General features: G+C 42.5%; 1 protein-coding gene across 1 annotated transcript in view; it reads right to left on the bottom strand.

Moving 5' to 3' along the window:
• Nucleotides 1-23,351, bottom strand: part of EGFLAM (EGF like, fibronectin type III and laminin G domains) — a 127,588-nt gene that overhangs the window by 78,007 nt on the left and 26,230 nt on the right. The window contains exons 2-6 of the mRNA XM_074952493.1: nt 15,818-15,927; nt 12,981-13,064; nt 11,333-11,359; nt 4,386-4,503; nt 3,732-3,867 (exon numbers count right to left, since the gene is read on the bottom strand). Coding sequence (XP_074808594.1) covers nt 3,732-3,867; nt 4,386-4,503; nt 11,333-11,359; nt 12,981-13,064; nt 15,818-15,927 — 475 coding nt within the window. The remainder of the gene's footprint in view (nt 1-3,731; nt 3,868-4,385; nt 4,504-11,332; nt 11,360-12,980; nt 13,065-15,817; nt 15,928-23,351) is intronic.

Raw genomic sequence — 23,351 nt, 5'->3', positions numbered from 1 at the left:
AAACCACAGCTAGCCTAACATAATGCCTATTAGACATCCTTCACTCTCATGTACTAGCTCCAAATGCAGTAATCATTGTGTCACTTCAAACCCACTAAACATCAGGCACTCTGATTTGGACACAAAGTATCACAGAAATTCAGAAGCAAACCTTCGGCATGGGGAAATCTTTTTCATTATATCTGTGCTTTCTAGACTGTAACTGTGCTGTAGGAGAATCAATGTTTTGGGGGGTTTTGCAGTTTTTTTTAAATTTTACAACATCAAGCTCTTAAAAAAAAATCTTTAGATGTGGTTTCCCTGATGAGATGAAGCATGAAAAAAAGATGTTTTGACCTCACAGCACACAGCAGTCCAGAGGCAAATCTGTCTTCTTGCCTAATAACTTTCAGTGAAACTAATCAACATATGTTTAGTTAAAGGGACCAAACCAAAGGAAGAGACATACCAGTATATTGTGCCCTTACAATATGTGCAAACACAAACAAACAAGTAGCCTTGCATATAAATATGAATTTGCATACTCACTTGGATAATTAGGTATTACAGTATGTTTGTGCATACAAATACACAGCTGCAAGTGCAATTACACATAGGTGACCTCTCACATACTTCTTATAGCTGCAGCTCAGGGACCAAACTTACTGACCCTCTGAGCCTCATACGATAATCTTTAGAAGTTCAAGAGCCACAAGAGACGAAAAACCTTTACACATGCATTTTTTTAAACATTAGCATCCTACTTACTGTATCACGGCTAATTACAGCTAGAGCTAGAGGCCTTGTGGGTCTCTATCCTGGTCATAAGTCTTTGGAAATCTGGTTGATGTGTTGTCAAGGCAGTAAGGAGGAGCTCAGTCAGATGTTGATTTGTAAGGACTGCATGATGTTTCGATTTTACAAACTTCATCACAGAATACAGCGATTCACAGCAGTATGCTGTGCCAAAAATTGAAATGAGTCGCACACTAGTCTTCTTGAGTTGAGGATACTTCATTCCTGGCACTTGCTTCCAGAACTGGATTGTACACTGTGATTTATACATAATCTTTAGAGCCTGGTCTTCCTGGAGTTCCAATAGTTCCATTTCTACAGTAGATGTTTCCGTAATCACGGTTTTGGGAATCGGATACCTGTCATTGATCACATCAACCATGAATGGATTTACAAAAAAGGGGAAGCAGGATCTCAGCTTCTGCAACTCTTCAAACCTGGACTGACAGTCATTAAGCAGGCCTTGTAATTTACCTCTGTGAACTTCTACTTTGATTTCAGGGAATGTGTTTACCCTACTCTTGAGATGGGGAAAGTGGTTCAAGTTTCTTGACACTATGTCTCTTTGCAGAAGCTTTAACTTGTTCTGGAAGCTGGAGACTGTCTGAGTAAGGTCAGAAATAATCTTCCCTTGGAGTGCCAAGTTGAGAGTTTGCAGATGCTGCATAATATCAATGAAAAACATCAGATCCTGCATCCATTGCGGATTTCCTTTTCTTCAAAGGAAAGCACTGATGGAGTTCCACAAATCTATTTAAGACATTGCTGGTTGATAACCCCCTCACAATACAGCCGAAAGAGACATTGTTAGGTTGTCTTCAAGATCCAGCTCTTCAATGAAATTTTTGAACGGTTGATGAGTCTTCTCATTTGAACAGATGAAATTGACAATTTCCAGGACTGTTTTTGTAATACTTTCATACTTGAAGTATCTGCCTGTGAGATGTTCACGACAGATGATGCAATGAACAGGGAGAAACTCTGGAAATTTAGGATCGTTTTTCAAAAGTCTGATAAGGCCTACTTTTTTCCCCCACCACTGCAGGTGCTCCATCCGTTGCAACACTAACAAGTTTATCCAGTGGTACATCAGCATTTGTCAATGCTTTGTCAAATGCATTTTTTACGTCAACACCACAGGTTGTTTCTTTTAGAGCCACTAAGTCCAACATTTCTTTTTTACAATTACATCCGTGGAAACATAGCAAACAAATATCACTAGTTGCAGTTTATCTTGAATATCTGTGGATTTGTCAACAGCTAGTCTGAATGCTAGAGAATTCTTTAGATCATTTTGCATCTTGCTTGCATCAGCACAGATCTGGGAGAGCCGCCTCTCTGTAGCGTGGTGCGAAATTGGAATTTGCTGCATTAGTTGTTGAAGTTTTGTGTTACTTTGATCTAAAATTGCAACCACTTCTGCAATATTCTTCTTAACAAATTCTCCATCACGGACATTTTGCACGAGTAATATTCCATGCCATAACAAAACTAGCTTCAGTCTTTGTGTCAGCTTCCTTACGGAATGCCGAAAGTAGTGTCTGTTGACTATTGAGGGGTAATTTTAAAGTGGTTCACTTATTTTTCCTTAATTCTGATCAGGAGGATATTTAGAGGAAAAGTTATTGTGATTTGTTTCATAGTGATGTTTCAAGTTGCTCGCTTTGTAGTGAGAAAGCAATGCATTGCAGATAAGGCACAGAGGGGTCTGCCACCTTTACTAGTGAATGCAAAATCTTCCTCCCATTCTGGCTGAAAACTTCAGTTTTCTTCTTCATACTTGCATTTCTTACCATTTGATGATGTCAGTGTCACCCACAAAATTAACATAGGGTTAACACTTCAATCTATAACTATTCCACTGCGACTTATGAACAGTAAACACAGCCTGTCGTGTGCAGCATGGAAGGAGATCACAGCACACAAGGTCTGCAGAGCACGAGAGTGACGCAATTTCCTGTTATAATGAGCATGTGACTCTGAAGCTAGAGCCTAGGCGCCACTTGAAGGGCTGAAGCCCCAAGCAGCAGTGCCTCTCCTCCTGTGGGGCTGAAGCCCCAAGCAGCAGTGCCCTTCCTCCTGTGGGGTTGAAGCCAAGAGCACCAGCTCCCTCCCCCAGCAGGGCTAAAGCCCCGAGCCTTGGCTCCCTGCCCCCACAGGGCTGAAGCCCTGAGCCTTGGCTTGCCACCCGCAGGGCTGAAGCCGCAAGCTCCAGTTCTCCCTGCTGTGGGGTGAAGCCCCAAGCCTCGGCACCCCCCCATGGGGCTCGAGCAGCGAGCGCCGGCTCCACTTCCTCCTCCCCCCCCCACACGGGGTGAAGCCCCGAGCTCAGTGAGCCACAGTTGACCCCTTAAAAAGCCACACGTGGCTATTATATACTATTGCACGTTTTAGATAATTCATGATAGGATCTCCTTGAAGGTTTTCTAATAACTTTCCATAAAAACTAGGACAGTAACAGTAAAGGAGATTCATAAAGTAAAGAACACATAGTGGTTTGAGACCTGCGAACCCAAGATACCACCTCTTCTTATAGTCTTACATGACAGCTAAAATCAGCTGAGACAATTGAGCTGACAGTCCCAGCATTTCTACCTCTGAGGGCTGGGCATTTTCAGGGGAAGGCCCTTGACTCTGGAATTCTCTTCTCCCCTTGGGCGTGAGTTTGATGACTTTCAGAGCATGTTTCAAACCCTGTTTACTCAGGCTTTCCCCAGAGGGCGGGTATTTTCTTTAAGGCGAAGGGTGGGAGTTATTGCTGACTTTATATCAATTGAGATTATTTATTTTAAATTTTAACAGTACATTTCACACAGAGCAAGAGAGAGAGAGAGAGAGTGATAAATGCACTATATAAAATGAATGAATAAATAATGAGGAACATCTGCACTGAATCTAATAATATATTTTGAAATACATGTAGTGCGCATATACTGAAATTCAGATTCCTGATTTACCTGATAAACTCCAAGGTATAGTACTGGATTGGGGAACTTCCTTCACTGACTCCAGGTTTCCATGATAGCGCAACCTCTGAATCAGAAACTACTACGACCTGAGGCTGATAGGGTGGTTCAGGGGGTATGCATTTATCTAAGCCAAAAGAATGGCATGTAATCAGTATTAGAAAAGCAGACAGATTTTATAGACACAAAACTCCACACACACACACACACACACACTCCTCCCAGGACGGAGAATCAGATTGGTGTTTTACCACAAAACAATCATACTTGTAAAAATTCTATGTTAAAAATTTTTAAAATTAAGTACTGTACATTAATCCGATTTAGCTAGGATTCACATGCTGCATTGTAGGCAGGAAATATGCTAGAGGAAAGAGGTTTCTTTCTTCAAATGCCCTTGCAGGCATTTATAAAGGGTCCACAAGGCCCCTGGTACCTCAGGTGGCATTTATCCTTTTAAATCTTTTAATAATGTTACTGACCATTTTGCCACTACAAATACAGCCTGCCCTCTGACATGAGCGACTTTGAGCAAAACAGAAATTTTAGCTCTCGCTCTATGTTTACCTGCCAGCAAAATGAAATGTCTTGGATTAACTCTGCCTCAGCCATTTCATAATGGAAAGCTATTTACACAGATTTTACCTTGGGATAAGGTTGTGATGTCTCTAGGCATGCTGGGTCGTCCTTTTCCAGCCCAGCCATAAGATCCTACACTAACGCGGTGTGGAGTGTTTGGCTTTAAATCGCCAATAACAACATCCTGTCAGAGACAAGAAAAAGAAGATACAAAAAAGTAACAGATCTGTTTCATGTTACTGAAAATGACATTGTGTGCTATGCTGCTTGGATGAGATATCTTACATTAATATCTTACATGATATTTTCCATGCAGGCCCCTAGGAAAATTGCAACAATGCCAATTCAGTACACAAACAAAACACACAAAGTCACGGGTTTCCTGACAAGCTGCAGTTTTACCCCACAGGGATCTACAGAACTGACCTAGACCCATTTCTCAGCATAATTCTGAAGTCTGAAGAAAGTTTTTATGGAGCTCACAGTCACACACTTTGGCTGCTGAAATTTAAGTCACATACATTCCCCTCTTGAGCCAAATGCTGGAGTTCATTATCTGTTTCCAGGGGACTGTTGCTGCTTCTGATGGTGAAGAAATGTATGACCTCTCCTTGTACACAGATCAGGAACCAATGGAAGTAGATGCCCCCTGAAATTCTCCTCCCACACTACTCTGCTAATGCTATCAAACGTGACCTGAAAGGAGTGCCTCCCTTTATGGAAGACCAAGGACTTACTTGTTTCTGTGTCACCATCACAGGACAGGTTAACGCAAAGGCAAAACTGTCAACTGCCATATGTAAGGCATTGCTGAGCTCTGCATATGATAATTTTGTTATTTGTGATGCTGTTTAAGACTCCCAGCATGACCAAGTATTTAATCTCGGTGTCTGGTCCATTTCAGAACATATACTACCAGTCAGCTGGAGCTATTCAGATCTCATATTTTGGCTCAGCCAAACATTAATAAAGATTGGTCCATGTGCAAAATTCAGACCCTGGTCAGGGTTTGGATCTCAAAAACCCTAGAAGTTGGGGAGCTCTTGGATATGGGTTTTGATTTGGGCCCATCTCCAATTGTTTCACTGGAAACCATAAATGACACCTCAGGTGACATCTCAGTTCCAAAGATTAACAAAAGTATTTACATAAAGGCAATAATTGGACTGGATGATTTTATTATATGAAACATTATATGTACATACACACACATATATGCACTTCTAAAGAGTCATCCAGATGTTTAAAATATCACTCACAGTGCATGGGAAAATTCAGAGAGCTCTTTTCCCCTGAAGCTAAGAGAAACTTGAAATAGTATTTCCAGGTGCAGCAAGCTAGTGAAAGATCCTAATACTTTATTATCTGCCAGCCTCCTGATGCCAGTCTTTCTAATAAGCTTTCCTTTATTCCTGTGGGTAAATACTGTACTAGTCCAATAGTTCTACTGCCTGTTATTGCTACCTCCAGTCCTAATCTGCAGTGAGCTCCAGAGAGGTAGACACCATAAGCTCATGCACAGTCCAATTGACCGGACAGAGTTCCTGCCACACACAGCTTGTGGTGAGTCAGGGTTTTAGTCTAACGGTAGAAAGTCAATGCAATTATGTGAAGTGCTTTTAAAGCAAGTTAAGATATTTATATGGATCTGGACTGAGTTTCTCCTTCTTGTACTATTAATGCATCTCAAAAAATTTGCTGTGTTGTGATACTAGAGGTATAGTGGGCTAAAATCTCTATTGCAGTACATTGGCTGTGTCGCAGGTACCATAGCAAGGTATGCCAAAGTTTAAACGGCATACGATGGGGCAGAATTTGGCCTTCTGTTTTATTAAACATTATGGGCCTTACTGATGTAAATGAGAGAAGCTCTGTTGACTGCAATGGAACTATGTCAATTTACAACAGTGGAAGATCTGGCCAAACACAAGCTTTGCAAGGCCTAACTTTGAATCTATCACAAAATGTATTTCTCCTGTCAGGGTACACAAGCTCATAGCTATTCATAGTTCTCCAAGTTCAGGCACTTGACCTAGAAACCTTCCACCTCTAAAGCCTGCCTATTCTTTTTTTAGGACCAAGTCCACAGGCTTACACGTGTGCTTAATGTGTAGCATGTGAATAGCCCCACTACACTCAATCGGATAAGAGCTTAATAGGTGCCTTTATACTATATTTCCATGTTTGCTGTGTGCTGTTATTTATATGTTCTATGTTGTAAAACAATAACATGACCAGGTATAATACATGCTATCCAATTTGATAATGCTTATACTTACAGGCTGGAACTGATTCTGCTCTCAGTTACAGCAGTGTAGGTCAGGAGGGAGCTCCATTGAAGTCAATGGAGTCTATCATTGTAATTTAGAGGAGAATCAGGCCCACTGTCTAAAAGACAAATCATGCAAACCTGACCACAGTGTTACTGCAGATTTCTGTTGACTTTGGTATGAGTATAACAGAAAGCATTTCAGCAAGAATGTCTGAGCTCAACAACATTTCCTGGGGATTAATGAGCAGCTGGGAGCTGATGAATCCCAGCAAGTCATTAATTCTCTAAGAAATGGCCCAACTGAAGTCATTATTGTTATCAGATGTAGAGATGGGTCAAACCTGGAACCTCAAACCTGGAACCTCAAATCTGAAACACCTTCAAAATCTTCCAGTCCAAACCCAACCCTACAGTTTTGTTACTGAATCAGATCCAAAACTAGAAGGAGCCCATTTTCCCTTTTCTGGATTAGATGCATCCTAAAAGTCTCCTAACCACAGTGATTCTCCCAAGATCTAGCAAAATTTCCATTAATATAGATAGTTGAAATCCATGAAATCTACTGATCTCACATGATTTCCACAATTTCTGGCCAAAATCTCACATAAACAGCTTGCAAGAATCTGTCAATGTTGACTCCAAGTCTATACCCTGGTCCTGATTCAGTCTCAAAACCAAAACCCTTTCATACATGAACACCTCCTTTTTAGCCCATCTCTACAGCTAAACCCTTTACGGTTATTGTTTATAGGAAGCAGAATGGTCCATTGGACTGAGCACAGGACTGGAAATAATTCACCAGCAACAAAAGTCATAAAGGAGGTTTATTTTCTATACAACATTGTCTTTAGTCTCCCAATCCTGCCTCCTTTTTGTGTGCTTTCTCTGCCTTCCTTATTCCTGAATCCTATCCTCTTTTTAGCTCAGCTCAGATCTCTTTGAGAGGGAAGAAAATGAAGTAAGAAAGGATACAGCCCTGGGTAGGAGAATGACATAAGGCGGAAGGGCAGCGTACATACTGATCTAATAGGTAATATTGGCGGTAGAATGTCTGTGCCCAATCGGGTAAAGAATGCGAGCGAAGCCAAACAGCAAAAATTAAGATGTTTGTACACTAATGCAAGGAGACTAGGTAACAAAATGGAGGAACTAGAGCTACTGGTGCAGGAGGTGAAACCAGATATTATAGGGATAACAGAAACATGGTGGAATAGTAGTCATGACTGGGTAAGGGTACTGAAGGGTATGTGCTGTTTAGGAAAGACAGAAATAAAGGCAAAGGTGGTGGAGTACCTCAGTGATGAGGTAGACTGTAAAGAAATAAGAAGTGATGGAATGGATAAGACAGAGTCTGTCTGGGCCAAAATCACTTTGGAGAAGAAAGCTACTAGAGCCTCCCCTGGGATAGTGCTTGGGGTGTGCTATAGACCGCCAGGATCTCATTTGGATATGGATAGAGACATCTTTAATACTAATGGAAATTGTGTGATCATGGGAGACTTTAGCTTCCCAGGTATAGAATGGAGGACAAAGTGCTAGTAATAATAATAGGGCTCAGATTTTCCTGGATATGATAGCTGATGGATTCCTTCACCAAGTAGTTGCTGAACCGACAAGAGGGGATGCCATTTTAGACTTGGTTTTGGTGAGCAGTAAGGACCTCATAGAAGAAATGATTGCAGGCGACAACCTTGGTTTGAGCGATCATGAGCTAATTCAGTTCAAACTAAATGGAAGGATAAACAAAAATAGATCTGTGACTAGGGTTTTTGATTTCAAAAAGGCTAACTTTACAAAATTAAGGAAATTAGTTAGGGAAGTGGATCTAAAGGCGAAGGAGGCCTGGAATTACTTCAAGTCAAAGTTGCAGAAACTGTCAGAAGCCTGCATCCCAAGAAAGGGGAAAAAATTCATAGGCAGGAGTTGTAGACCAAGCTGGATGAGCAAGCATCTCAGAGAGGTGATTAAGAAAAAGAAGAAAGCCTACAAGAAGTGGAAGATGGGAGGGATTAGCAAGGAAAGCTACCTTACTGAGGTCAGAACATTTAGGGATAAGTGAGAAAGGCCAAAAGTCATGTAGAGTTGGACCTTGCAAAGCGACTTAAAAGCAATAGTAAAAGGTTCTATAGTCATATAAATAAGAAGAAAACAAAGAAAGAAGAAGTGGGACTGCTTAACACTGAGGATGAAGTGGAGGTTAAGGATAATCTAGGAATGGCCCAATATCTAAACAAATACTTTGCCTCAGTCTTTAACGAGGCTAATGAGGAGCTTAGAGATAATGGTAGGATGATAAATGGGAATGAGGATATGGAGGTAGATATTACCACATCCGAGGTAGAAGCCAAACTCGAATAGCTTAATGGGACTAAATCAGGGGACCCGGATAATCTTCATCCAATAATATTAAAGGAACTGGCACATGAAATTGCAAGCCCGTTAGCAAGAATTTTTAATTAATCTGTAAACTCAGGGGTTGTACCGTATGACTGGAGAATTGCTAACGTAGTTCCTATTTTTAAGAAAGGTAAAAAAAGCGATCTGGGTAACTACAGGCCTGTTAATTTGACATCTGTAGTATGCAAGGTCTTGGAAAAAATTTTGAAGGAGAAAGAAGTTAAGGACATTGAGGTCAATGTTAATTGGGACAAAATACAACATGGCTTTACAAAAGGTAGATCGTGTTAAACCAACCTGATCTCCTTCTTTGAGAAGGTAACAGATTTTTTAGACAAAGGGAACGCAGTGGATCTAATTTACCTCAATTTCAGTAAGGCATTTGATACGGTTCCACATGGAGAATTATTAGCTAAATTGGAAAAGATGGGGGTCAATATGAAAACTGAAAGGTGGATAAGGGACTGGTTAAAGGGGAGACTGCAGCGGGTCACACTGAAAGGTGACCTGTCAGACTGGAAGGAGGTTACTAGTGGAGTTCCTCAGGGATCAGTTTTGGGACCGATCTTATTTAATCTTTTTATTACTGACCTTGGCATAAAAAGCGGGAATGTGCTAATAAAGTTTGCAGATGACACAAAGCTGGGAGGTATTGCCAATACAGAGAAGGACTGGGATATCATACAGGAAGATCTGGATGACTTTGTAAATTGGAGTAATAGTAATAGGATGAAATTGAATAGTGAAAAGTGCAAGGTCATGCATTTAGGGATTAATAACAAGAATTTCTGTTATAAACTGGGGACACATTACTTGGAAGTAACAGAGGAGGAGAAGGACCTCGGCGTATTGGTTGATCACATGATGACTATGAGCCGCCAATGTGATATGGCCATCAAAAAAGCTAATGCGGTCTTGGGATGCATCAGGAGAGGTATTTCCAGTAGAGATAAGGAGGTGTTAATAACATTATACAAGGCACTGGTGAGACCTTATCTGGAATATTGTGTGCAGTTCTGGTCCCCCTTGTTTAAGAAGGATGAATTCAAACTGGAACAGGTACAGAGAAGGGCTACTAGGATGATCCGAGGAATGGAAAACCTGTCTTATGAAAGGAGACCCAATGAGCTTGGGTTGTTTAGCCTAACTAAAATAAGGCTGAGAGGAGATATGATTGCTATCTATAAATATATCAGAGGGATAAATACCATCAAGAGAGAAGAATTATTTAAGCTCAGTACCAATGTGGACACAAGAACAAATGGATATAAACTGGCCATCAGGAAGTTTAGACTTGAAATTAGACAAAGGTTTCTTACCATCAGAGGAATGAAGTTCTGGAACAACCTTCCAAGGGAAGCAGTGAGGGCAAAAGATATATCTGGCTTCAAGACAAAGCTTGATACGTTTATGGAGGAGATGATATGATGGGATAGCCTAATTTTGGCAATAATTGATCTTTGACTACTAGTGGTAGATATGCCCAATGGCCGGTGATGGGATGTTAGATGGGGTGGAATCTGAGTTACTACAGAGAATTCTTTCCTGGGTGTCTGGCTGGTGAGTCTTGTCCACATGCTCAGGGTTTAGCTGATCACCATATTTGGGGTGGGGAAGGAATTTTCCCCCAGGGCAGATTGGCAGAGGCCCTGAGGGGTTTTCGCCTTCCTCTGCAGTGTGGGGCACGGGTCACTTGCTGGAGGATTCTCTGCACCTTGAAGTCTTTAAACCACAATTTGAGGACTTCAGTAGCTCAGACATAAGTTAGGGGTTTGTTACAGGAGTTGGTGGGTGAGATTCCATGGCCTACGTTGTGCAGGAGGTCAGACTAGACGATCATAATGGTCCCTTCTGACCTTAAAGTCTATGATTCTACTCTTCCCATCTCTTTTCACACTTCCTCACTGCTCTGTTCTACCTTCCTACCCACAGGGTATATCCCCCTTCCGTCCTCTCCCTTTTGTCTGACTGATTGGCCCTCCCACTCTGGCTAACTGCTCAGCTCTCCTGTGGCCCTCGCTGCCTGGCTCTCATTCTTATATGATTGATCTCCTCTAACCTCAGTAAGGCACCCTTAAGTGTTTTTGATGATTAAGTGTGGAAGATTATCTATCTCTAAAATGGAGATGATAATAATGCTTTCTTACCTACCGGCTCTGAACATTAGTTAAAGTTTGTAGCACTTTGGCTAGGAAAAGCCCTATTTAAGTGCCAAGTACTATTATTTTAGTAGATTATGGAGCCTTTTAGTGCACTGCATATGAATCAGTGGAAAGGGAGGCTCTAAATGTTCTGTCTTATTTTGGATCACAGCTGCGACAGTTTCAGGAAGTGCAGTACTTACAAAAATCGCTTGTCCATCAAGTTGACCCTGGGGGGAAAAATCAGAATGGGACTTGTTAACAAACAACATACTTAAAAGTTGATGGCAAATCACGAGTGATGGGTCAGCAAAGCAAGATATGACCAATATACTCAGCAGATGGGACATGTAATTCCCAGCTCAAATAGATGTACACGTGTTAGGTCAGCTCGAGCTAGTGCCTAAAAATAGCAGCGTAACCATGACTATGTGAGTAACAGCTTGGGCTAGCTGCCCGCATGCAATCCCATCTGACCCCTTGGGTAGGTACTCAGGTGGCTAGCCTGAGCCTTGCAAGCACTAGCTCATGTCTAGCTTCCTGAGCTGGGAATTAAACCTCCCAGCTGCTGTGTAGACATACCCTGTGGTGTCATATCCTATGGTGGCAACAGAAGTACTTTTAGGAAAAAGAAGTGAGGAACACAGGAGGGACAAAAAATAGTGTATAACAAAGTAGTAATTAATCATGACAATGAGACTCCTTCCTTTACCGTGATCCCATATTTGTGAAAAAGCCATGAGATTCAGGAGTAGCCAAAGAAAGTGAGTATAAGGCAACAGGGAATCTGAGAAGCTACTCTTCCCTCTTCTTCACTTCATCACTTCCTTTTGAAGAGGTTTGCTAATGTTCACCAACTTCACCACAATGCCCTTCAAAAAGAGAAAGAAATCTCCCCTCTGCCCACAAATGTTTGAATTTGATGCTATTATCTCAGTGCCAATTTCTAGCCGGTGCAGTCCTACGGAACATTCCTAATTCAGCCACGTGAAAGGAAGAGTAAAGAGGACATGGCCCAAAAGAAGGAAGGACACTGATTAGAAAGAGAGAGGGGAATGGGGAGAAGAATGAAGCATATAAAGGTGAAAAGGAAAGGGATGAAGAGGTTAAGGAAAAGAAGAGAATAGGGGGAAAGGGAGGTGATGGGAAAAGACAAGAGATTTTTTTGAAAGAATAAAAAACTTCCAATCCCAGAAAAGCCCCTTGGAGACAAGAACTTGCACATTTGCCTTTTTTTTTCTTTTCTTTTTTTTTTTTTTTGGTAGTTAGGAGTTATTAAAGCTCACAATTAAACTTTTAATCTCAAATTTTCAGTGGGCAGAGTCTCACTTGCACACACAGGAATTTGCCAAAAATTCAACTCTGTTTGTTCAGACATTTACCATGATGGCACAGCTTTGCCCAGATGGGAGTTTAGACACCTAAATACATGGAACAGCAAATGGAGACGTGATTGCTCTTCCATTTTTGCATACACAAATGAACTTTTCCCAATTGAAAAAGTGAACTTGAAATCAAAAGTAATATTTAAAGAGATCCCATAGGTAATTGCTATTAAAACCCACAGCAAGTCCCAACAGTTGCAAATTCAAAACTAGCAGGAGAATGAGGTACGAAAATCATATCCCAGATTTCTGATTAGATTACAGCAGTGTGCTATGATTTCCTCTTTGCCCAATAGTCCCTGTGGGTTTGGAATTGAAGCCGGTATTAGTTCACACAGCCAAAGAAGTCAGAGTTCCTGGTTCCTACTATAGAAATATCACCAATTATTAGAAAATGCCAAACTTAAGTCTCTCAGAATTCCAGAGGCTCTGATCATTGTGACAATGTATAAAGCCAGATACTCACCGTGCTGAGCATATCCAAGCTAAGGGGGACATCATGTGACCGTTGTTTTACTGGTTTATCAGCTTCGACCTCTGAGTAAAACACCTTGAAGAGATGTAGTTAAGGCAGTGATACAAATACTTTAGAAATAATAAGTAAACTACTATCACATCACTGACAGTGGCTGCGTATACACTCCTTACCCCTCCACAAACACATGGAGAGTTAGCATACATTGACATATTCTTCAGACTTACCAAGGCTTGTCTACACATCAAAATGACATAATTTATAATGTGTTAGACGATACAATGTTAAATATGACTTAGCACTTAGTTGTAGAAATGAACTGTCGTATTTAACACTGTATCAGAATGGACCCTAGGGTTAACCATACTCAGCTGACACAACAATCCTTGTTTAAACTGATCATTTAACCTTGTGTTTAACACATGTGTTTTAACATATGTCATATCCCAGTACAGACAAACCCTCAGTGTACATGAATTAGTTGGCATTCAGTGAACTTCCTGGTACAATAAAATGTGGTTGCTAAATTCAGCAAAATGCAGCCTGAAATAAGTAGGTTGAATTCCCATGGAAGTCTCTAGGCTGCATTCAGCAATTACATGAATTACACTGTAAGTTATACATCATGGGCAAGATCCTCAACTGGCATAAACCCATTGAAGTCAACTGAGGATCTGGCTCCTGTGTAAATTGGTAATGAAACTGGTGGAAGTTGCAAAGCAGTGTAACTTTTACCCACTGGACATCCACTTAATCTCTCTGTGCCTCTATTCCCCATTTATAAAATGGGGATGGCCCCTTTCTTCCACTGTTTGTCTGGCCTGTTTATTTAGCTTACAAGCTCTTTAGAGCTGGTACCATCTCTTACTTATGTCTGTTCATACATTCTTAGATTTTAAGGCCTGAAGGGATCATTAGATCATCCAAGTCTGACCTCCTATGTAACACAGACTAGAGAATTTCATCCCATGTATTGAGCCCAATAACTTGTGTTTGATTAAAGCAGATCTTCCAGAAAGGCATCCAATTTCAATTTGGAGACATTGAGAGATGGAAAATACAGCTCTTCCCTTGGTAGTTTGTTCCAGTGTTTAATCACCTTCTCAGTTAAAAATTTGTGCCTTATTTCTAATTGGAATTTGCCTGGCTTCAATGTCAAGTAATTGATTCTTGTTATCCCTTTCTCTGCTAGACTAAAGAGCTTTTTAGTACAAGGTATTTTCTTTCCACATGGCATCTTTTCTGCGCTCTCTCCAAGTTTTCAACATCTTTTGTATAATGTGGACACTAGAACTGAATGCTGGTATTATAGTATCAGTCTTGCCAATGCTGTATGTAGAGGTAAAACTACCTCCCTACTTCTACTCACTACTCCTCTGCTTATACATCCAAGGATGTACCAAACTAAGTACAGTGCCTAGCTCAATTATTGTTATTATAACTTATGATTTGTATTACCATGGACCTCTGGGAGCTACTACAATACAAATAATTCAATAATAATAAAAATAATTCAGTAGATGTGCAAGACAAGTGTAACTTACACAACCAAGGGAGGAAAAGATAGGGCATAGCAGGAAAAGCAAGCAGCGTGTAGGTATAAGATGAAACAGCCCCTAACCATCACAACTTATATCAGAAATAGAGAAGGTCAAACATTTTCTGTCATAACTTTTTTCCCAATGGAAAACTGAGTTTTTCATTAAATGGACATCTTTCATTCAATTGCCTGCATCCCTTGAAAACTGTTTTTTTTTCAATGAAAATTTGCATTTGTATTTAGATTTTTTTTGTGGGGGAAGGGGCGCTCAATCAACATTTTCCATGGGGAAAACAAAACATTTTTGACCAGCTCTTGTCTACCATCCCCCACGTGCTCAGGGCCAAGTTCACCCCTGGCAAAAACAGCTCCCATTGACTTTAGTTTAAGGGTTAAATTTGGTTTCCACAGAATACAAAATCAGTACAAGTTTCATTTGTTTTGCATGAATGCTGAATGCCAGACTGGTGCAAAGTTACACTGCTTTGCTTCTGAGACCTACTCACACCTCTTTTATCAACAACTTACGGCAGCACAGAATCCTAGAACAGAGGTTCTCAAAATGTGGTCCACGGACCACCAGTGGTCCACGAGCTCCATTCAGGTGGCTCACGGATAGTTCCCTCTAAGGTGCACGCCTGGGCAGCCTCACATGAGAGAATGAAGGGCCACCCACCTAATTAGTGGAGCCGCACAGGCATGGCTCCACTAATTAGGTGCCTGGACCCTGGAGAAGGTACATGTAAGGTGAGGAGGTGGCCTTGTGGGCAATAGGGGGTAGATGGGAAGGGGCTGTGGGGTGAGGAGACGGGGTGGGGGAATTTGGGACTCAGGCTTGAGGCAGTTAGAATAAATTTCACTCTCTGTGCCTCTGCTTACCAATCTGTAAAAAAAAAAGCATAATATTTACCTGCTCTACTCTACCTTACTGGAATGTTCTCCTATCTAATTAATTGTAAAGTGTTTTGAGATCCTTGGATAAAAGTCACAAGAGAAATGCAAATTATTGTGAATCCATGCTTCTTGCATCCACACAAAATTCCCAACATAGCTTGCTTCTAAAACATAGCTGCTTGTTAATTAAAGACTCTTTACTATCGGTTCCAACTCAGCTTTTTCACAGAACTCTTTCTAGACAACTCTACTGCATGGTATTGAGTCTGGGATTCAAAGTACCCTCCTTGCTTTCCCTTACTGTTTTCACTTTCCTTGCGAACAATGAATGGGACTATGTGGTCCATTTGGATTCTATGCTGTATATTGCTAACAAAAATAAAGGTTTACTTACAGTGTATCCTGTGATGGTGCTTGCATGCTGCTTTGGCATTCTCCATTGTATGCTGAAAGCTGTACAGTTCAGTGAATCCACCAATATATCTAGAGGAGGCCCCAGCCTATCTGCCTCAAAGCAAAATGATATTGTGTAAGAAGTTTCAGGAAATAAAATTCCCTTGTTTATAATCAGCTGAGGGGCACATCTTTGAAGAAGAATACACATATGCTGCCCTATTCTTTAAAAACCTTCAAAAATCAGACTGACCCAATCATTAAAGGGCTAGATTCTACCACTCTCACTCATGTCAAGTAGCTTCTTACTCCACATGCTACCCATGTGGTGCTACTCAGTGTGACAAGTGGAGTAGAATCTGACCCAGAATTAATTTGGGTCGATCTATCAACCCATCAAAGTACACTTGCTTTCCTTTTCAGTGTATTTGCAACTACTGCAGCACACCTGTTACTCTACATAGCATTAGTGGTGCAAACTGAGATGTGAGGAAAATTCCCTGGGACCCATGCCCCTAGCTACATGAATGCAACCCTTGGAGGCCGTATGAAGAAAGGGGCATGTGTGAGAATTCACCTTCTCTGTAACCAGAATAAATCTACAGAAATACTTAATTACTCTTCACCAGTTGGGTTAAAGGATTCTTTAATGTGTTTCATAATTTTTGTACACAACATTTCTTTGATGGTCTTGCCAAAAAAATAGCTTGCAATTAACTGAGGAAGGTTATTAGCTTTAATAACAAAGGCACTTTATCTGGTAAAATAATAAGGATCACAACTCAACCGCTACAGTAAATTGAATAAGCACTGACAAGAAACTCTATCATCCTGAGTCAAACTGCAGGGACCATGAAGCATTGGGTGGAGCCTCTCTTGTAACTGTAATCAAAGTACAGGTCTGGTGTCTAAGCTCTAGAAGCAAAACGAAAGATGTGGGTGTTTGTATGCGTGCGTGCATGTGCATAGGCATGTGCAATGAGCTCCACTTACCTGGAGAAAAGATAGTGATAGCAAATGTTACCACCCAAGGTGAAGGAATTTTAGCCACTGCCTATGAAGTCTTAACATAGAACACTACAACTCAGGGCCCCAAACCCACAGTCTTGCAGACAACATTTCCCTTGAAATCATTAGGAAGTTTGACTATGGAGTGTGGAATCAGGCCCAAAATTTTTAACAAAAATTCTGTAAGTAGCCAGACAATTACCAATGCTCTTGAAACCAAAAAACACATAGTAAAGACACTTCATAAACAAGCATAACAAAGAAGTGATGAAAATTTGCTGGTGAAAAGAATTTTCTATGGCAACTTTTATTTCCTTCATAGCAGCAGTTTTATTATATGTAATGTTTTTGTGACCTTATCTACCATAAATGACAGGGAAGGCTGAGAAAACCTGATTTTTCAACTAGTTCTAACAAAATACCAAGTGAAATCAAGTTATTTTAAAGGTCATTTTTAGATGTGAGACAAGCCAAAATCAGATTTACACTTGTCATTTCCACCAACTTATTTGATTTGAAGCTAAATACAAAACTTAACACCTTACAAATACTCACCAGAATTGATCAGCAACAATACTTTAGAAGAGAAGCTAAAACAAGAGTACAGCTGACATTTAGGTCTCTTAAGAATTTACTCTTCATTATTCCTCTACTAGGACGCTTTTGGTTTTATACATTTTTCTTTAATTGAACAGGCAGCTGGGGTGCCAAGAATGCTACTTATGATAATCAAGTAAGTTTCACTATTTACCTTGTGGTCTTATCCATTTCCTTTTTTATCTGCTACCAGCTATGGTGGATAAAAGCTAGACAAAGCAATAATAATATAAATAGACAAGGTTTAAGAAAGCACCTGGTGAATCTGTTTTTGTCTCATTGTAAGAACTGTACTTCTGAACCTTTTGGTAAACTCTTCAGTCCTTATTCAAAATAAAATTCTCATCGGCTTCAATGGGAGTTTTGTCTGATTAAAGGCTGTGTAAGGACTGCATTAATTAGACCCCTTTTGAATAATTATGTCCTTTTGTTGAGATAACAGGAACAAAACACACCTCAGGAGGAGGGGCAGAACCTGTTGTGTGTTAAACAGTTGTATTTCCCAGACACTCCAAGAAATTTCCTTATCCAGTTGCATTTGAGACTAAATTTTGAAACCCAGGGCAGCACTAAAATACCTCTGTGAAGCTCTTGTGGATACAATAAGGGAGTACTGTACTGAAAAAATAAAACTATAGTAAAAAAACTTGGGGTCCAGTCTTGCAAAACTTTCCTTACATGGGTAGTCCTTACTCACAAAAACAGCTGCATTGCAGTGCATAGAAACATTCAAAGGAGTAAAGGTTTACACAATAAGGCCTTTATTTAGAAAATGGAAACCTTGAGCCAGATTCTCAGCCCCACTCCACTACTTGTGTGGTCCCTGCTTTTGACCCTGTGACCTTCACTCCCATCTCCATTTTATCATTTGTTGTTCCCTGACTTTACTTGAGCCCTGGGTTCAATGGCTCCTCCCCTTAGGCTGGGGGAGGGGCCTTTACATGCAGGTGGGCTTGTGCCCACTCACCCCTGGGAACTCAATAGGTGCCCAAGCAGCACAAAAGAAGTGGAAACCTCCGGCAATTCACTCACTGGGTACACCCTCAACATGATATACAGCTGCTGGTGCCATCTTTTAAGTCTGCCTCCCTGAAGCCCCCAAAAGGGACAGGTGGAAGCTCTAGCTACTCCAGCTGGCATATGGTCTCTAGGAGAATGTAGTCAGTTGGTACAGTTTAGAGCAGCCCATGGTTCTGGGGCCAAACAGAGAATCAGGAAGCTGTAACCGGGCTCCAAACAGCCCCCTTTTTTGCCGCACCTACCGGTAGCTGAATGCAGCAGAGAATCTGAGCCTTCTAATCCATTTTACCAGCTCTCTCTTCTGTCCTGCATTCAGGATCATCAACTTGACACATATTAAAGTACTGATATACAAGAACAAGAAGACCTTACAACGCCCTTGGAAATAAAACAGCAAGAATCTCAGAAAAACTAAATCTATTGGAAACAATAATAATACTTTGGTAGCCCTTTACATTTAGAAAGTGCTTCTCGAACTTTAACTAATCATCGCAATAGTCTGGTGAGGTAGGTAAGTAACAAAGCTATGTAAATAATGAGGGGGAAATATGCCATAAATTTTTCTTAGGATTTATAAACCAATTCACTTGGTATTTTTGCCCCTCTTGTGCTTATTTGTTATGGATGTTCTAACAAATAAGTTTGCTGGGAGGAATTGTTGCAGAAACAATAAATTTCAAGCAACTCGGAAGAATATCCCTGGAAAGATGATTTCAAATTCTTAATTACAGCTGTGCTGCAGATCAATAAAATTGACTGCAGAAATTATTTGGTGAATAATTTGGATTACATTTGAAAAAAGTCACGATCCATTGCAGACAATTTGAAAACACAAAGAGGCAAAACTGTTTAATAAAAGACCCACTCCAAATTATTCATCCAGATCCCCTACACTTCAGTAACTTCAATTTGCAAATGATGAAAAAGACAGAGAGATCCAAATACTGCACTCAGGCCTGGTCTACATTTCCAACTTAAGCTGACATAGCTAATGCACTCAGGGATGTGAAAAATCCATGCCCCTGAGCACTGCAACTATGTTGACCTATACCCCTGGTGTAGATGTGGCTACATTGACAGAAGCATTCTTCTCCTCTCCCCCAAGCAAAACTGCAGAACAAGTGTGCAAATTAATGCTGACTGAGGCCAGGTCTACACGACAAACGTATATCGGTATAACTACATCTCTCAGGGGTGTGAAAAAGCCACACACCCCCCCGACCAATGCAGTTATACTGGCCTTACCCCCGTTGTAGACAGTGCTATGTCGATGGGACGGCTTCTCCTGTCGCCACAGTTACTGCCTCTTGCGGAAGTGGATTAACTATCACGATGGGAGAAACTCTCCCATTAGCATAGTAGTGTCTTCACTGAAGCACTACAGTGGCACAGCTGCAGCGTTTTAAGTGTAGACCTGCCCTCAGTCAGTGTTAATTTGTACGGGTTCCCCATCATTTTGCCCTGCACGCATTGACTCCTGATTCTGCCCTTATGCGGGTGTTGGGCTTGGCAGCACTGAAGGAAAACTTGAACAAAGTAATGGCGACTCATTCAAAATTAACTTGTGTGACTTTGTCTCCCACAGAAGGGGTTTTCGGAGGGCGGGAGTAGGAATATCTTGTAGTGTATAGATTCTTACCCCCTCCCCCAGGTCTCCCTGCTGTCCCAGCCACAAAGCCTGCATCTTAGAGATGGCTTCCACAGTTTCAGAGAAATGTGTGAGAATGCAACTAGTCCTGTACTTCCTCTTTCCATACTCCCTGGGCTTGGATCCGCATGTGCAGCAGACTACTTACCACATAAGCTGAGGGGCACTTCTGAACCCAAGTAACCTAAGGGCACTTGTTGACTACCCTGCAAGTTAGTGAAAGAGACGTGAATAGACCCATGTGCGCCTAACTTCTAAGTTTAGTTCATGAGAACAAGCTTTTTCCAAAGAGGACTGGACTCTTCCATACAGAGGCAGATTAGGGGTTTGTGGAGCCCTGAGTCAGAGTAAGTGGGGGTGCCCTCACGCCCCACCTGCAGCAGGGTCAGGATGCGGGGGGATTCCCCGACTCCCCGGCAGGAGCGCTGGGCAGGCAAGTGGAGCAGGTTGGTGTGTGGGGGCGCTCATTTTTCTGGAGGCTCCCCAATTGGCTGGGGCCCTTGGACATGGGCCCCATTGGCCCTGAGGCTAATCCGCCACGGCTTCCATACCGAAAATACTGGAAGGGAACTAGCTATGACTCTGGATTAAACAGGTCACAAAGCAAGGTGCTTTACCTAAAATCTATGTTAAACATAATCTTCAAAATGATAGATGACTCAAGATGCTTGAGAATTAGATCAGATGATAGTGTATCAGCCGGGAAACAAGAAACAGATCCGATATCCCCATGTGTTCTATAGCTTGGTCACATTAATAATTCATCTATTCACCTCAAACTAGCCTATGAAGTAAGATTTGACTAAAACCACAGGATGCACAGAGCCTAGCAGATAGCAGTATTGTAAATAAGACCTGATCTACTAAGATTGTATTTTGCACGCTACAAAAAAAAAATAAAAATCAAATATACAAATATAAATATACAAATATATAGTACAAATATAGCAGAACTCTTATTTTTTTCCTCCTGGAATTGGGTTTTGCAACCCAAGGCAGGCACAAAAAGTTTTATGCACTCCAAAATGCTTTTCTGAAAGTGAAAAGAAAAGGAGGACTTGTGGCACCTTAGAGACTAACAAATTTATTTGAGCATAAGCTTTCGTGAGCTACAGCTCACTTCATCAGTAATCTTGGTCCCAAGAAAAAGTTTGTAAATTTATGAGGAGCACGGTTACACATGCTAAGACAGGGGCGGGCAAACTTTTTGGCCTGAGGGCCACATCAGAAACCAGGGTTTCTGAAATTGTATGGGGGGCCGGTAGGGGAGGCTGTGCCTCCCCAAACAGCCAGGCGTGACCCTGCCCCCGCCCCCTATCCAACCCCCCCAGCTTCTCACCCCCTGACGGCCCCCCCGGGACCCTTGCCCCATCCAACCCACCCTGTTCCCTGATGGCCCCCCTGGGATCCCTGCCCCATCCACCCCTCCCTGTCCACTGACCACCCCCTGCCGCCCCATCCAACCCCTCCTCTCATTCCTGACTGCCCCCCCAGGACACCTACCCCATCCAACCACCCCTCTCCCTGACTGCCCCTGGAACCCCCGCGCCGACTGCCCCCCGCTGCCCCATCCAACTCCTCCTCTCCTTCCTGACTGCCCCCCCGGGACCTCTGCCCCCATTCAACCCCCTTGTTCCCCGCCTTCTGACTGTCCCGACGCCTATCCACACCCCCGCCCCCTGACCACCACCCCGAACTCCCCACCCTCTATCTAACCCCCTCGCTCTCTGTCCCCTTACTGCACTGCCTGGCACCAGTGGCTGGTGGCGCTACAGCCACACCACCCAGAGCATCAGGACAGGTAGCCGTGCCGCCTGACTGGAGCCAGCCACGCCACCGCACAGCACAGAGCACTGGGTCAGACCATGGCTCTGCAGCTGCACTGCCCAGCAAGAGCTCGCAGCCCCGCTGCCCAGAGCATTGTGCCAGTGATGCAGTGAGCTGAGGCTGCGGGGGAACAGCAGGGGAGGGGCTGGGGGCTAGCCTCCTGCCAGGAGCTCAGAGGCCGGGCAGGAGGATCCCGCGGGCCGGATGTGGCCCGCGGGCTGTACTTTGCCCACCTCTGCGCTAGGACTATAAAGAGGAAGAACTACTGCAAAACCATATCGAAGATGAGAGGACCAGAGAAGAACTAGATAAGGAGCAACAATGCTGAACTGAAGTTGCTGGATTTACTTCACTGCTCGTTGTTGTTTAGATTACTGTTATTATGTCCCCGAGGCCTGGTCTACACTACAAGTTTATGTCAGATTTAGCAGCGTTAAATCGAATTAACCCTGCACCCGTCCACACAACGAAGCCGTTTTTTTCAACATGAAGGGCTCTTAAAACCGATATCTGTAATCCTCCCCAACAAAGGGATTAACACTGAAATCGACATCGCCGTTTCGAATTAGGGTTAGTGTGGATGCAATTGGAAGGTATTGGCCTCCGGGAGCTATCGCACAGTGTACCACTGTGACTACTCTAGACAGCACTCTGAACTCGGATGCACTGGCCAGGTGTACAGGAAAAGCCCCAGGAACTTTTAAATCTCATTTCCTGTGTGTCATCAGCACAGGTGACCATGCAGAGCTCATCAGCACAGGTGACCATGCAGTCCCAGAATCGAAAAAGAGCTCCAGCATGGACCGAACGGGAGGTAGTGGATCTGATTTCTGTATGAGGAGGGGAATCCGTGCTATCAGAACTACGTTCCAAAAGATGAAATGCCAAAACATTTCAAAAAATATCCGAGGCCATGAGGGCCAGAGGCTACAGCAGGGTCGCAACACAGTGCCGCGTGAAACTTAAGGAGCTCAGACAAAAGTCCCAGAAAACCAAAGAATCAAACGGACACTCCAGGACAGAGCCCCAGACATGCCGCTTCTACGCTGAGCTGCATGCAATTCTAGGGGGGGCCGCCACCACTACCCCACCCCGTCCGTGGACTCCGATGATGGGGTACTCTCCGCCATGCCTGAGGATTTTGCGGATGGGGAAGATGAGGAGGAGGAGGATGAGCTTGAGGAGAGCACACAGCACACCGTTCTCCCCGACAGCCAGGATCTTTTTATCACACTGACTGAAATACCCTCCCAACCCAACCAAGCCGGAGAAGGGACCTCTGGTGAGTGTACCTTTTTAAATATAATACATGTTATAAAAGCAAGCGTTTTTTAATGATTAAGTAGCCCTGAGGACTTGGGATGCATTCGTGCCCAGTACAGCTACTGGAAAAGTCTGTTAATGTGTCTGGGGATGGAGCAGAAATCCTCCAGGG

Source organism: Natator depressus, chromosome 5 (genome assembly GCF_965152275.1).
Source record: "Natator depressus isolate rNatDep1 chromosome 5, rNatDep2.hap1, whole genome shotgun sequence".
In the NCBI taxonomy this organism is placed as follows: Eukaryota; Metazoa; Chordata; order Testudines; family Cheloniidae; genus Natator; species Natator depressus.
Note: the sequence above shows the minus strand (reverse complement) of the source record. Positions and strands in the feature narration are given on the sequence as shown.